General features: G+C 49.1%; 1 protein-coding gene across 4 annotated transcripts in view; it reads left to right on the top strand.

Annotated features, from left to right (window-relative positions):
• rttn (rotatin) overlaps window positions 1-16802 on the top strand; it is a 294394-nt gene that overhangs the window by 265335 nt on the left and 12257 nt on the right. For all 4 annotated transcript variants that reach the window (XM_072467133.1, XM_072467134.1, XM_072467132.1 and 1 more), the window contains one exon: window positions 368-471. In XM_072467133.1, the coding sequence (XP_072323234.1) occupies window positions 368-471 (104 nt within the window). The remainder of the gene's footprint in view (window positions 1-367; window positions 472-16802) is intronic.

Here is a 16802-nt window from a genome sequence, read left to right as displayed (position 1 = left end):
ACTTGGTCCCTTTACAATTAATACAAGCTCTTAAACAAGGGTCTTCAAACATTTTTGAAACAATTGCAGATTCCCCAAACATTCTAAAGTAATTACAAATCTTCTTTACTATTAATGCTCCTGGGTCAAACAGCTTTGTGTGAAATGATATTCACTGTGTTCTTCTTCCTGTTTTAGGGGCTGGTTTAGCACAGTGGGCTAAACAGCTGGCTTGTAATGCAGAACAAGGCAGTGGCGCGGGTTCAATGCCCGTACCAGCCTCCCCGAACAGGCGCCAGAATGTGGCGACTAGGGGCTTTTCACAGTAACTTCATTGAAGCCTACTTGTGACAATAAGTGATTATTATTATTATTTTTTGCCTTTCAGATAAAACTGTGTCGATATTTGCTGCTTGTCTAGAAAATGACAATCCTGTAGTCCAGACTATAGGTGCTTCAGCACTTTGGGCTTTGCTTCATAACTACCAAAAGGTGAGTGTGCCATTGAATTCTCTGCATTGTGATGTCAGGGGCTGGATTCTCCGCGTGTCGGTGATGGGAGAATCCGTTTTCCCACACAAAATTGGGACCAGTGCCAGTTTCACTATTCTCAGCCACGCCAAGTATCCACCGCCTCAGGCCGTTGCCTGAGGCCCGCCCCGCTATTCTCCGTCCCAAACCAACCGAATTCCCGACCAGGTGGTTCTAACATGGTCCTGCCAGTCAGGAACCTCGCGTGGCGGCTGAGGACTCAGTCCAGGGCTGCCACAGTCGGGGAGGTGTTGCTAATTTGTGTTCTCTTTATTTCGCTCTGAATATGGTGGTCAATATGGTCGCCTTCCTTAATTCTAATTACGTTTTGCTCTAGAGTCGCCAGGTATCTTTCGATACCGCCACAAGGTTCAAACCGAATACTGATCAAAGATTCGATACACTATGAAAATGAAAATTGCTTATTGTCACAAGTAGGCTTCAAATGAAGTTACTGTGAAAAGCCCCTAGTCGCCACATTCCAGCGCCTGTTCGGGGAGGCTGGTACGGGCATTGAACTCTGCTGCTGACCTGCCTTGGTCTGCTTTCAAAGCCAGCGACTTAGCCCTGTGCTGTTAGTTAGTTCAAAGTCAAATGCTGATTTATTTACACACGCAGTTAAATATACTCATGCACAAATACTACAGACTAAACTATCGCTACTGCTAAAGCCTATACTTTACTTTGGGCGCCCACTCAGTCAGAGGAACAATAGCCGTTGTTCGGTTCTGAGGCTGCTGTGGTGGAACTGGTATGGAATAGCATCTAAGGTCGTCTGTCTGGTAGCTTGCGTTGACCTTGGACTTATTTGTGCTGGTGCAGCTGTTGGGCAGGTCTCTCCTCGGTGAGAGCTGGAGCCAAGAGAGTGATTCTGTCTTGGGGGATCCTTCTTATACCCAAAAGGGGCTTCACGTGCTTTTGGGCGGGCCTTAAACTTTGGCCCCAATTAATTGGGCCGTTTCTCAGTCGTTCCTATCGATTTCCTCAAATAAAGGGGTGGGTGCCCTGATGGCTGTGCGTGTCCTAGGTGGCCGTTGGCCTGCTTTGTTTTGGTCTCCTCTGGCGCCGGGGTGTCTGCCTTAGTATCGTTTACTTAAATGTTACTCTTTTGTCCTCTGAGATGGCCCATTAGTATGCTAATGGGTTTGCAGTTTTGATCTTGTCTGGGAGCAGCGGCTCCAATATGCAGACAAACCCTGAACCTGCTTGTTTTCTCAGTATTGTCCATTTTCCCTGCAATCTTTGCAAAGTATCCATTTTGTAATCGGGAAGTGGCCATCCCAGATGGCTACACTCCCTCCTTGTGATACTCAACATTACCGCGTCGTCTTCGTCCTCTGACCAAGTGGGGCACCCATAAGCACTTCACGGGCTCTACACTGCCCTATCTTATGAATCGCAATTTTTACCTCAAACCATTTTACTTACATACATCAGTATAAAACTGCACAGGGCGCTATGACATTCAGGTATGCATTACAAAATAAAAAACTGGAACCTCTAACTATCCTCAATAAACTATCCTCATTCAAACAATCAACAATAATTCTACAACACTTTTTTTTTTTTTTTATATATTTTATTGAAAATTTTTGGCCAACCATCACAGTACATTGTGTATCCTTTACACAGTAATATAACAATATAAATAACAATGGCCAGTTTTATAAACAAGAAATAAATAATATATAAACAAAAACAAAACTAAATGGCAACTGCCTTGTCCCAGATAAATATTCTCCAAAAATATGTTTTAACAGTCCAATATACAATTATCTATAACAACAACCTATACATATTATACTTATATATTAACATCCCTGAGAATCCCTCTGGTTCCTCCCCCCCCCCCCCCCCCCCCCCCCCCCCCCCCCCCCCCGGGCTGCTGCTGCTGTCTTCTTCTTTTCCATTCCCTCTATCTTTCTGTGAGGTATTCGATGAACGGTTGCCACCGCCTGGTGAACCCTTGAGCCGGTCCCCTTAGGACGAACTTAATCCGTTCCAGCTTTATAAACCCTGCCATGTCATTTATCCAGGTCTCCACACCCGGGGGCTTGGCTTCCTTCCTCATTAACAGTATCCTGCGCCGGCGGCTACTAGGGACGCAAAGGCCAAAACATCGGCCTCTCTCGCCTCCTGCACTCCCGGCTCTTCTGCAACCCCAAATATAGCCAACCCCCAGCTTGGTTCGACCTGGACCCCCACTACCTTCGAAAGCACCTTTGTCACCCCCACCCAAAATCCCTGTAGTGCCGGACATGACCAGAACATGTGGGTGTGATTCGCTGGGCTTTTCGAGCATCTCGCACACCTATCCTCTACTCCAAAAAATTTGCTAAGCCGTGTTCCAGTCATATGCGCCCTGTGTAACACCTTAAATTGTATCAGGCTTAGCCTGGCACACGAGGACGATGAGTTTATCCTACTTAGGGCATCAGCCCCTCCTCAATCTCCTCCCCCAGCTCTTCTTCCCATTTCCCTTTCAGCTCGTCTACCATAATCTCCCCCTCGTCTCTCATCTCCCTAGATATGTCTGACACCTTACCGTCCCCCACCCATGTCTTTGAGATCACTCTGTCCTGCACCTCCTGCCTCAGGAGCTGCGGGAATTCCCTCACCTGTTGCCTCGTAAAAGCCCTCAGTTGCATATACCGGAATGCATTCCCTTGGGGCAACCCATATTTTTCGGTCAGCGCTCCCAGACTTGCAAACGTCCCATCTACAAACCGATCTCTCAATTGTGTTACTCCTGCTCTTTGCCATGTTCCAAATCCCCCATCCATTCTCCCCAGCAAACCTATGATTATTTCTTATCGGTGACCACACCGAGGCTCCCGTCTTTCCCCTATGCCGTCTCCATTGCCCCCAAATTTTCAGAGTAGCCACCACCACCGGGCTTGTGGTGTATTTCTTCGGTGAGAACGGCAACGGCGCCGTCACCATGGCTTGTAGGGCAAGTCCCCCTACAGGACGCCTTCTCCAATCTCTTCCACGCTGCTCCCTCCTCTTCTCCCATCCACTTACATACCATTGAGATGTTGGCGGCCCAGTAGTACTCACTCAGGTTCGGTAGCGCCAGCCCCCACCTATCCCTACTACGCTGCAAAAATCCCTTCCTCACTCTCGGGGTCTTCCCGGCCCACACAAAACTCATGATACTCTTCTCAATCCTTTTGAAAAAAGCCTTCGTGATCACCACCGGGAGGCACTGAAACACAAAGAGGAATCTCGGGAGGACCACCATTTTAACCGCTTGTACCCTCCCTGCCAGTGACAGGGATACCATGTCCCATCTCTTGAAGTACTCCTCCATCTGTTCCACCAACCGCGTTAAGTTTAACCTATGCAATGTACCCCAATTCTTGGCTATCTGGATCCCCAAGTAGCGAAAGTCCCTTGTTACCTTCCTCAGCGGTAAGTCCTCTATTTCTCTGCTCTGCTCCCCTGGATGCACCACAAACAGCTCACTTTTCCCCATGTTCAGTTATATCCTGAAAATTCTCCAAACTCCCCAAGTATCCGCATTATCTCTGGCATCCCCTCTGCCGGGTCCGCCACATACACCAATAAATCGTCCGCGTAAAGAGATACCCGGTGTTCCTCTCCTCCCCTGAGTACTCCCCTCCACTTCCTGGAACCCCTCAATGCTATTGCCAGGGGCTCAATCGCCAGTGCAAACAATAATGGGGACAGAGGACATCCCTGCCTCGTCCCTCTATGGAGCCGAAAATACGCAGACCCCCGTCCATTCGTGACCACGCTCGCCATCGGGGCCCTATACAGCAGCTGTACCCATCTAATATACTCATCTCCAAAGCCAAATCTCCTCAACACCTCCCACAAATAATCCCACTCCACTCTATCAAATGCTTTCTCTGCATCCATCGCCACCACTATCTCCGCTTCCCCCTCTGGTGGGGGCATCATAATTACCCCTAGCAGCCTACGTATATTCGTATTCAGCTGTCTCCCCTTCACAAACCCAGTTTGGTCCTCATGGACTACCCCCGGGACACAAGCCTCTATCCTCATTGCCATTACCTTGGCCAGAATCGTAGCGTCTACACTTAGGAGGGAAATAGGTCTATCGGACCCGCATTGCAGCGGGTCTTTTTCCTTCTTTAGGAGAAGCGATATCGTTGCCTCTGACATAGTCGGGGGCAGCTGTCCCCTTTCCTTCGCCTCATTAAAGGTTCTCATCAGTATCGGGGCAAGCAAGTCCACATATTTCCTATAAAATTCGACTGGAAATCCATCCGGTCCCAGAGCCTTCCCCGCCTGCATAGTCCTAATTCCTTTCACTACTTCCTCTGTCTCGATCTGTGCTCCCAGTCCCACCCTCTCCTGCTCCTCCACCTTAGGAAATTCCAGCCGGTCCAGGAAGCACATCATTCTCTCCTTCCCATCCGGGGCTGAGCTTCGTATAATCTTTTATAGAATGCCTTGAACACTCCATTCACTCTCTCCGCTCCCTGCTCTATCTCTCCTTCCTCATCCCTCACTCCCCCTATTTCCCTCGCTGCTCCCCTTTTCCTCAATTGATGGGCCAGCAATCTGCTCGCCTTCTCCCCATACTCATACTGTACACCCTGTGCCTTCCTCCACTGTGCTTCTGCAGTACCCGTTGTCAGCAAGTCAAATTCTACGTGTAACCTTTGCCTTTCCCTGTACAGTCCCTCCTCCGGTGCCTCCGCATATTGCCTGTCCACCCTCAGAAGTTCTTGCAGCAACCGCTCCCGTTCCCTACTCTCCTGCTTTCCTTTATGTGCCCTTATTGATATCAGCTCCCCTCTAACCACTGCCTTCAGCGCCTCCCAGACCACTCCCACCTGGACCTCCCCGTTATCATTGAGTTCCAAGTATTTTTCAATGCACCCCCTCACCCTTAGACACACCCCTTCATCTGCTATTAGTCCCATGTCCATTCTCCAGGGTGGACGCCCTTCTGTTTCCTTTCCTATCTCCAAGTCTACCCAATGTGGAGCGTGATCCGAAATGGCTATAGCCGTATACTCCGTCCCCCTCACCTTCGGGATCAACGCCCTTCCCAAAACAAAAAAGTCTATTCGCGAATAAACTTTGTGGACATAGGAGAAAAACGAAAACTCCTTACTCCTAGGTCTACTAAATCTCCACGGGTCTACTCCTCCCATCTGCTCCATAAAATCTTTAAGCACCTTGGCTGCAGCCGGCCTCCTTCCAGTCCTGGATCTCGACCTGTCCAGCCCTGGCTCCAGCACCGTATTAAAATCTCCCCCCATTACCAACTTTCCCACCTCTAGGTCCGGGATGCGTCCTAGCATGTGCCTCATAAAATTGGCATCATCCCAGTTCGGCGCATATACGTTTACCAAGACCACCGCCTCCCCCTGTAATTTGCCACTCACCATCACGTATCTGCCCCCGCTATCCGCCACTATGGTCTTTGCCTCAAACATAACCCGCTTCCCCACTAGTATAGCCACCTCCCTGTTTTTCGAATCTAGCCCCGAATGAAACACCTGCCCCACCCATCCTTTGCGTAGTCTAACCTGGTCTATAAGTTTCAAGTGCGTCTCTTGTAACATAACCACGTCTGCCTTAAGTTTCTTAAGGTGTGCGAGTACTCGTGCCCTCTTTATCGGCCCGTTCAGCCCTCTCACATTCCACGTGATCAACCGGGTTGGGGGGCTTTTTACCCCCCCTCCCGCCCCGTTGTCGATTAGCCATCCCCTTTTTCCAGCTCCTCACACGGTTCCCACGCAGCCGTGTCCCCCCCAGGCGGTGCCCCCCCGCCCACCCCACCCCATTCCGGCTCCCCCCTCTCCCCAGCAGCAGCAACCCAGTAACTCCCCCCTCCCACCCCCCACCCCCGCTAGATCCCCCACTAGCGTAGTTACACCCCCCATGTTGCTCCCAGAAGTCAGCAAACTCTGGCCGACCTCGGCTTCCCCACATGACCTCGGCTCGCACCGTGCGACGCCCCCTCCTTCCTGCTTCCCTATTCCCGCCATGATTATCATAGCGCGGGAACAAAGCCCATGCTTCCCTTTTGGCCCCGCCCCCCATGGCCAACGCCCCATCTCCTCCACCTCCCTTCCTCCCTCCACCACCACCTGTGGAAGAGAGAAACGTTACCGCATCGCAGGATTAATAACATAAAACTCATCTTTCCCTCCCTTTTTCCCCCCTCTTCGCCCCCCCATACTCGCCCCACCACTTTGTTTCAAACGTTCTTTTTTAATAACCCGCTTATTCCAGTTTTTCTTCCACAATAAAAGTCCACGCCTCATCCGCCGTCTCAAAGTAGTGGTGCCTCCCTTGATATGTGACCCACAGTCTTGCCGGTTGCAGCATTCCAAATTTTACCTTCTTTTTGTGAAGCACCGCCTTGGCCCGATTAAAGCTCGCCCTCCCTCTCGCCACCTCCGCACTCCAGTCTTGATATACGCGGATCACCGCGTTCTCCCACCTACTGCTCCGAGTTTTCTTTGCCCATCTAAGGACCATTTCTCTGTCCTTAAAACGGAGGAATCTCACCACTATGGCTCTAGAAATTTCTCCTGCTCTCGGTCCTCGCGCCATCACTCGGTATGCTCCCTCCACCTCCAGCGGACCCGCCGGGCCCTCCGCTCCCATTAACGAGTGCAGCATCGTGCTCACATATGCCCCGACGTCTGCTCCTTCTGCACCTTCAGGAAGACCAAGAATCCTTAAATTATTCCTCCTCGCGTTATTCTCCAGCACCTCCAGTCTTTCCACACATCGTTTATGGTGTGCCTCGTGCATCTCCGTCTTCACCACCAAGCCCTGTATATCGTCCTCGTTCTCGGCAGCCTTTGCCTTCACGACCCGAAGCTCCCGCTCCTGGGTCTTTTGCTCATCCTTTAGCCCTTCGATCGCCTGTAATATCGGGGCCAACAGCTCCTTCTTCATTTCCTTTTTAAGTTCTTCCACGCAACATTTCAAAACCTCTTGTTGTTCAGGGCCCCATGTTAAACTGCCACCTTCCGTCGCCATCTTGGTTCTTGCTTGCCTTCCTTGCCGCTGCTCCAAAGGATCCACTGCAATCTGGCCACTTCCCTCTCCTTTTTCTATCCGTTTCCAGGGGGGATTCCCTTCTGGTTTACCGCACAGTGCTTCTAGCCATTAAAATTGCCGTTGGGGCTCTTATTAAGAGCCCAAAAGTCCGTTCCACCGGGAGCTGCCGAAACGTGCGACTTAGCTGGTCATCGCCGCACCCGGAAGTCTTCTACAACACTTTAAATGTACAAATAGCAGCAACACAAGTTTCTCTGGCTTGGCAGTCAAGCACAGAGGTTTACATTTCTTTATTGAACAAAACACACACAAAGAAAAACGGATGCACTTTAATTCACTCAAGGGGTTGGGGGGGTTTGGTGAAGTCCGGAAATAGGGGACCTAAACGTGTATACCGGGGTGCGAGAGCAGTAGGCTCTCCTTCGCCATTTTCTGAGTCTAAGTGTCTGCACGACACTGCAGAGTATCGCCAGTATTAAGGGTGATTCTACTATGGACGATAGTGAATACCAGGTTATAAACTTGTCACACCAGGTCGGGGTGTCGGTAACTGTCTCGGGGTTAACTACCTCTGGGTACAGTGTATGGCAGGGGTGGGAATCATTCACGGCCTGTGGTGGGGGTCAGGGGGATAGAGTCTGCGCGCAACTGAAGGGATCCCGCTAAGATCCAGGTGTAGAACATGAAGGTTGTTTTCATCTTTCTGTCTTCTTTTTCTCCTCTGGGGTTCCTGAGGTTCCGGAGTTCTATGGACACAAGCATAATATCTGTTATTATCTTGCTTAAGATCTCGTATGTCTGTCTGTCTGTTCTTTGTTGCCAATTATCCATTATAATTGGTCACCATCTGTGACTCCCTCATACATTCATAGAATTTACAGTGCAGAAGGAGGCCATTCGGCCCATCAAGCCTGCGCCGGCTCTTGCAAAGAGCACTCTACCTAAACCCACACCTCCACCCTATCCCCATTACCCAGTAACCCTACCCAACACTAAGGGCAATTTTGAACACTAAGGGCAATTTAGCATGGCCAATCCACCTAAGCAGCACATCTTTGGACTGTGGGAGGAAACCGGAGCACCCGGAGGAAACCCACGCACACACGGGGAGAACGTGCAGACTCCGTACAGACAGTGACCCAGCGGGGAATCGAACCTGGGACCCTGGAGCTGTGACGCAATTGTGCTAACCACTATGCTACCGTGCTGCCCTCTTTTTTTTTTAAACCGAATCTTTGGACAAGACATCCGAGAAAAATACTGACACAGTGCAAGCCGTCTCGCAGCCTGTGCGATGTACCATCCTAGTGTTTGTGGTTGTAAATAGCATACGGAGGCAACCTAAGGGTCGCCAAAAACAAACAAAAGAATTTTGAACTGAAAGTGCCAAAATGGGGTGCGTATGGGCGGGTACGAAATGGGTGGAATCCCCGGGTAAGACGGTGATCAGTGCCGTTTGTGCTCTACCCGAGCGTAGCTGACCAGAGAGGGGTCCTCAGGCAGGGCGGGGACCAGTGCCGTTTCTCCACTGCCTGAGCGACCGGCAAGAACGGGTAAGAATGTGGTCGTCGTGGGAGGCTGCCTCTTGTGATCGAATCAGGAGAGTAGCTATGAGTGGTATCTGCCGACAAACTAGTTCCTCTGAATGGTTGTCTGTCGACAAACTAGTTCCTCTAACAGCCATTGGGCGTCAAAAGGGTGGTGGTGTGGGTCCATGAAAAACTTTCAAATTCACAAACAGCAAACATGTACATTAAAGGAACAAACGTACAACAAACATGCTGCAGGTTCCATCAGAAAAGACACCGTATCTCTCCATCTTTTTGCCATCATCTGGACACCTCATTGCTCAGTCGCGAACAGAGACGCAAAGAGATTCGGTTGGTGGGAGTCAGACTCTATGTCATCATCTTCTCCCGTCTGCCATACTCTTGACTGGAGTAGTTTGGCAAAAGCTGCGTGGGGCGAATTGGGTCCATCTCATCATTTCGGATGAGCCTGAACGAATTATCTCGGTGCCAAAATCGTGTGTCGAGGTTGGAACTACTCGGTTTTAATCCGTAATCGTCGGGCGGTGGGTCTGGGTCAGGGGCTTTGATGTATGTAATTTCGAAGGAGTCACTGGAATCATGCTCTGATTCGCTGGGAGTGGGGCCTGGTGCAGGGGTGTAATCATAATGTGATGTGCTGTGGCTGTCGTCATTGCTGTCGCTATCACTGTCTCTGTCGCTGCTGGTTGAAGGAAGGGAGAGGCAGAGTCGTGCCTCTGGGGGTGGAGTTGAAGATGTGTCTGAGGACGGGCTGGACTGGCTGGGGGAGGGCAGAAATGCGTCATCTGTGGGCGGGGCGTGCTCATCTGCTGCTGCAAGCGAGATCTGGTGTGCATGGTTGTTCTGCGAGCCATGAGCCTTAACTTGGTTTATGTGAAACCACGCAGACTTGCCATTGGGATATGTGATCTTGTATACCGAGGGGCTGACTTTGTCCGAAATGGAGTATGGTCCGGAAAATTTGGGGGAAAGGAATGAACTGGGGTTGTATAGGGAAAGCATCACTTGCTGCCCTACTACAAACTCGGTGGTGTGTACCTTTTTGTCGAAACAAGCTTTGCTTTGTTTCCTCCTGGTCCCAAGTCTCACAGCTGCTGCGAGCTGGGCTGCCTTTATATTCTCAAGTAACTGCTGTACAGCATTTTCATGCGTGACGGGCGGTGACTGCGGGGCTGGCCAAATCCAGTCCTAATAAATACTCTGTCCCTTTCATGGGGCGTCCGGTCATGAGGGTGTGGGGGTGTATCCTGTGGACGTGGATACCGTGTTTTGTCGGAACATTAAAGCAAATGGGGGAACGGAGTCCCAGGTGCTGTTGTTCTGTTGTACCATTTTCCTGAGAGTGGCTTTTCGAGTTCTGTTCATCCTCTCTACAATGCCGCTTGACTGGGGGTGGTAGGCTATGGGAAACTTCTGCCTAATTCCGAAAATTGTGAGGACGTTTTTCATTACTCGTCCTGTAAAATGGGAGCCTTAATCGAACTCTATACTGCGTGGGAGGCCCCATCTTGTGAAGATGTGCTGTTTGAGGATTTTAGCTGTTTTTTTGGCCGTATTCGTTCTCAATGGAAAAGCTTCCACCCATTTTGTGAAAGTGTCGATGACCACCAACACATAATTAAAACCATTTCTGCAGGGGGGTAGGGGTCCTATGTAATCTATCTGCAAATTCGTCCAGGGGCCATTAACGGGGTGGGTGTGACTAAGCTAAGCCTTTCTTGCATATCTGTCCGGATTGTTCTGGGCACAGATCAATCAATTTTCACTGTAGTGAGTAATATCGGCTTTTAAATCAGGCCACCAGCAGAGAGGTCGGAGGTGGGTTAGGGTGAGTTCATAGAACATAGAACATGGACACCTAGATCCCTCTGCTCAGCCACACTTTCAAGAACTTTACCATTAGCCAAATATTCCGCATTCCTGTTATTCCTTCCAAAGTGAATCACCTCACACTTCTCTACATTAAACTCCATTTGCCACCTCTCAGCCCAGCTCTGCAGCTTATCTATATCCCTCTGTAACCTGCTACATCCTTCCACACTATCGACAACACCACCGACTTTAGTATCGTCTGCAAATTTACTCACCCACCCTTCTGCGCCTTCCTCTAGGTCATTGATAAAAATGACAAACAGCAACGGCCCCAGAACAGATCCTTGTGGTACTCCACTTGTGACTGTACTCCATTCTGAACATTTCCCATCAACCACCACCCTCTGTCTTCTTTCAGCTAGCCAATTTCTGATCCACATCTCTAAATCACCCTCAATCCCCAGCCTCCGTATTTTTTGCAATAGCCTACCGTGGGGAACCTTATCAAACGCTTTGCTGAAATCCATATACACCACATCAACTGCTCTACCCTCGTCTACCTGTTCAGTCACCTTCTCAAAGAACTCAATAAGGTTTGTGAGGCATGACCTACCCTTCACAAAGCCATGCTGACTATCCCTGATCATATTATTCCTATCTAGATGATTATAAATCTTGTCCCTTATAATCCCCTCCAAGACTTTACCCACTACAGACGTGAGGCTCACCGGTCTATAGTTGCCGGGGTTGTCTTTGCTCCCCTTTTTGAACAAAGGGACCACATTTGCTGTCCTCCAGTCCTCTGGCACTATTCCTGTAGCCAATGATGACATAAAAATCAAAGCCAAAGGTCCAGCAATCTCTTCCCTGGCCTCCCATAGAATCCTAGGATAAATCCCATCAGGTCCCGGGGACTTATCTATTTTCAGCCTGTCCAGAATTGCCAACACCTCTTCCCTACGTACCTCAATGCCATCTATTCTATTAGCCTGGGGCTCAGCATTCTCCTCCACAACATTATCTTTTTCCTGAGTGAATACTGACGAAAAATATTCATTTAGTATCTCGCCTATCTCTTCAGACTCCACACACAATTTCCCATCCCTGTCCTTGACTGGTCCTACTCTTTCCCTAGTCATTCGCTTATTCCTGACATACCTATAGAAAGCTTTTGGGTTTTCCTTGATCCTTCCTGCCAAATACTTCTCATGTCCCCTCCTTGCTCGTCTTAGCTCTCTCTTTAGATCCTTCCTCGCTACCTTGTAACTATCCATCGCCCCAACCGAAACTTCACACTTCATCTTCACATAGGCCTTCTTCTTCCTCTTAACAAGAGATTCCACTTCCTTGGTAAACCACGGTTCCCTCGCTCGACGCCTTCCTCCCTGTCTGACCGGTACATACTTATCAAGAACACGCAGTAGCTGATCCTTGAACAAGCCCCACTTATCCAGTGTGCCCAACACTTGCAGCCTACTTCTTCACCTTATCCCCCCGAAGTCACGTCTAATGGCATCATAATTGCCCTTCCCCCAGCTATAAATGTTCAATGCCTTGGTGTCCATGATTGTCATGGAACTGACAAATAATCTGGTTCCTGTCCTGGCTGGGAACTACATAAATGCCTTCTTTCAAAATCACACCGTCATGTGTGGTGATTGTGTTCTTGAACTTATCGTACGGGGCTGGGAAGGTTCCTTTTAAAACTTCCCTGAGTTTTTCATTTTCCTTTTGGGCTTTCGCTAGATCCTGAATGTTGGTCTGTGAGACGTGAACCGCGTGTACTGGGGTGCTCTCGGGGGGCTTCCAAAAGTAACCATGTCTGCGGAAACAAATCCTCTAGTTTCCCACAGGGGTAGGAATTCAGTTAAACTATTCCAGACATATAAGCTGTCCGAATATATGTTTGCTGGGGTCGGAAACGAGTCAGGGTGGTCTACAATGTACGCTATGGCTGCCAGTTCTGCCTGCGAGTCTCGATGTCCTGGCAACTTTCATGAAATCTCATCTAGGGCGCGCCCCTGCGCGTCCTCTACGTAAGTGCCGCAACCGGTGATTCTCTTTCCGTTCAAAATTGTGGAGGAGCCATCCACAAAAATTTTCAGGGGTGTGCACGTGTCTGTGGGCTGGGGTCTCTGGGGTGTATTACCTGCTTTCCTGGGAGCTGACGTAGGTATAAATGGGCCTGTGTTGTGTTTTGTGGTGATGATCTCACACATGTGGGGTACCTGCATATTGCAAGTTATCGGCTAGGAAAGTGTGTGTCTTGGTTCTTTTAACTGTAATGTCCCGTCCCTGTAAAAGAAGAGTCCAACGGGCTGTGCTGATTTGGCTGACTACCATCTTTAAGTTGACCGTCTAATAATAGCTGTGTTGGGGTGTGTTCAGTGAGAATGGTGATGGGGTTGAGTCCTGTAATGTAGGCAAAGTACTGTACTGCCCAAAAAACTGCACGCAGGTGCCTTTCGCAGGCAGGAAATCCTTGCTCGACAGGATCTAACACGCGTGAGGCGTATGCCACGGGGCGTAATTGGTCATGGCGTTCCTAAAGAAGCACGGCCGAAAGGGTTCGGTCGGTGCTTGCAACTTCGATTGCGTACGGGGAAAGTGGATCTGGGACCTGTAATTTCTTTTGTGCTGAGGGCTCTTTTTAAAGCATCCACGGCATCCGTGTGCTGTGGAAGCCATTCCCAAGGTGCCTGCTTCTTGAGAAGGTCGGATAGGGGCGCTGTTTTTGTGGCAAAACCGTCGATTATGGTTTCTGCAGTAGCCAACCAGTCCTAAAAATGACCGGAGGGCTGAGATATTAGGGGGAAGGGGCAATTTGACGATCGAGTCAATTCTCTTTTGCTCGATCTCGCGTTCACCATGAGTGATTACTGTACCCAAATAAATCACTTTGTCCTGCAAAATCTGGGCCACCTTGGGGTTGACTTCACATCCAATCTGTTTTCGGAGTCCTAGGAGTTTGGCGAGAAGCGAAAATGTGCTCTCCCTTTGTGTCTGTCTGTAGTAGCAAGTCATCTACATACTGGACCAGACAATCGGGTCGGGAAAATTTTGCTCGTACAGTTGCCAGCTGTCGGGTGAAAATGGAGGGGGAGTTGTGGAAGCCTTGTGGAAGGCAAGTCCATGTATATTGTTGTCCCTGGAATGTAAAGGCGAATTTATATTGGCACGCTTTATCCAATGGAATGGACCAAAAGCCGTTGCTAATGTCCAAAACCGAATTTTTTTTTTGACTGGAGTCCCAGTTTGAGCATGGTCTCGTGGCTACAGTGGGGGCTGCTACTGGGGTTACTTTGTTCAGTTCCCGGTAATCAATGGTCAGTCGCCATGATCCATTGGGTTTCCTGACGGGCCAAATTGATGCGTTGTTCGTGGAGGCTACTGATCTGAGTACGCCTTGATCAAGCAAACTCTCTATTAGAACATAGAACATAGAACAATATAGCGCAGTACAGGCCCTTCGGCCCACGATGTTGCACCGAAACAAAAGCCATCTAACCTACACTATACCATTATCATCCATATGTTTATCCAATAAACTTTTAAATGCCCTCAATGTTGGCGAGTTCACTACTGTAGCAGGTAGGGCATTCCACGGCCTCACTACTCTTTGCGTAAAGAACCTACCCCTGACCTCTGTCCTATATCTATTACCCCTCAGTTTAAAGCTATGTCCCCTCGTGCCAGCCATTTCCATCCGCGGGAGAAGGCTCTCACTGTCCACCCTATCTAACCCCCTGATCATTTTGTATGCCTCTATTAAGTCTCCTCTTAACCTTCTTCTCTCTAACGAAAACAATCTCAAGTCCATCAGCCTTTCCTCATAAGATTTTCCCTCCATACCAGGCAACATCCTGGTAAATCTCCTCTGCACCCGTTCCAAATCCTCCACGTCCTTCCTATAATGCGGTGACCAGAACTGTACGCAATACTCCAAATGCGGCCGTACCAGAGTTCTGTGCAGCTGCAACATGACCTCCCGACTCCGGAACTCAATCCCTCTACCAATAAAGGCCAACACTCCATAGGCCTTCTTCACCACCCTATCAACCTGGGTGGCAACTTTCAGGGATCTATGTACATGGACACCTAGATCCCTCTGCTCATCCACACTTTCAAGAACTTTTCCATTAGCCAAATATTCCACATTCCTGTTTTTCCTTCCAAAGTGAATCACCTCACACTTCTCTACATTAAACTCCATTTGCCACCTCTCAGCCCAGCACTGCAGCTTATCTATATCCCTCTGTAACCTGCTACTTCCTTCCACACTATCGACAACACCACCGACTTTAGTATCGTCTGCAAATTTACTCACCCACCCTTCTGCGCCTTCCTCTAGGTCATTGATAAAAATGACAAACAGCAACGGCCCCAGAACAGATCCTTGTGGTACTCCACTTGTGACAGAACTCCATTCTGAACATTTCCCATCAACCACCACCCTCTGTCTTCTTTCAGCTAGCCAATTTCTGATCCACATCTCTAAATCCCCCTCAATCCCCAGCCTCCGTATTTTCTGCAATAGCCTACCGTGGGGAACCTTATCAAACGCTTTGCTGAAATCCATATACACCACATCAACTGCTCTACCCTCGTCTACCTGTTCAGTCACCTTCTCAAAGAACTCGATAAGGTTTGTGAGGCATGACCTACCCTTCACAAAGCCATGCTGACTATCCCTGATCATATTATTCCTATCTAGATGATTATAAATCTTGTCTCTTATAATCCCCTCCAAGACTTTACCCACTACAGACGTGAGGCTCACCGGTCTATAGTTGCCGGGGTTGTCTCTGCTCCCCTTTTTGAACAAAGGGACCACATTTGCTATCCTCCAGTCCTCTGGCACTATTCCTGTATCGAATGATGACATAAAAATCAAAGCCAATGGTCCAGCAATCTCTTCCCTGGCCTCCCAGAGAATCCTAGGATAAATCCCATCAGGTCCCGGGGACTTATCTATTTTCAGCCTGTCCAGAATTGCCAACACCTCTTCCCTACGTACCTCAATGCCATCTAATCTATTTACCTGGGGCTCAGCATTCTCCTCCACAACATTATCTTTTTCCTGAGTGAATACTGACGAAAAATATTCATTTAGTATCTCGCCTATCTCTTCAGACTCTACACACAACTTCCCATCCCTGTCCTTGACTGGTCCTACTCTGTCCCTAGTCATTCGCTTATTCCTGACATACCTATAGAAAGCTTTTGGGTTTTCCTTGATCCTTCCTGCCAAATACTTCTCATGTCCCCTCCTTGCTCGTCTTAGCTCTCTCTTTAGATCCTTCCTCGCTACCTTGTAACTATCCATCGCCCCAACTGAAACTTCACACCTCATCTTCACATAGGCCTCCTTCTTCCTCTTAACAAAAGATTCCACTTCTTTGGTAAACCACGGTTCCCTCGCTTGGCACCTTCCTCCCTGCCTGACCGGTACATACTTATCAAGAACACGCTGTAGCTGATCCTTGAACAAGCTCCACTTATCCAGTGTGTCCAACACTTGCAGCCTACTTCTCCACCTTATCCCCCCCCAAGTCACGTCTAATGGCATCATAATTTCCCTTCCCCCAGCTATAACTCTTGCCCTGCGGTGTATACTCATCCCTTTCCATCCTTAACGTAAACGTCACCGAATTGTGGTCACTGTCCCCAAAGTGCTCACCTACCACCAAATCCAACACCTGGCCTGGTTCATTACCCAAAACCAAATCCAATGTGGCCTCGCCTCTTGTTGGCCTGTCAACAAACTGTGTCAGGAAACCCTCCTGCACACACTGTACAAAAAACGACCCATCTAATGTACTCGAACTATATCTTTTCCAGTCAATATTTGGAAAGTTAAAAGTCTCCCATAATAACTACCCTATTACTTTCGCTCTTATCCAGGATCAT

This window comes from Scyliorhinus torazame, chromosome 11 (genome assembly GCF_047496885.1).
Source record: "Scyliorhinus torazame isolate Kashiwa2021f chromosome 11, sScyTor2.1, whole genome shotgun sequence".
In the NCBI taxonomy this organism is placed as follows: Eukaryota; Metazoa; Chordata; class Chondrichthyes; order Carcharhiniformes; family Scyliorhinidae; genus Scyliorhinus; species Scyliorhinus torazame.
Note: the sequence above shows the minus strand (reverse complement) of the source record. Positions and strands in the feature narration are given on the sequence as shown.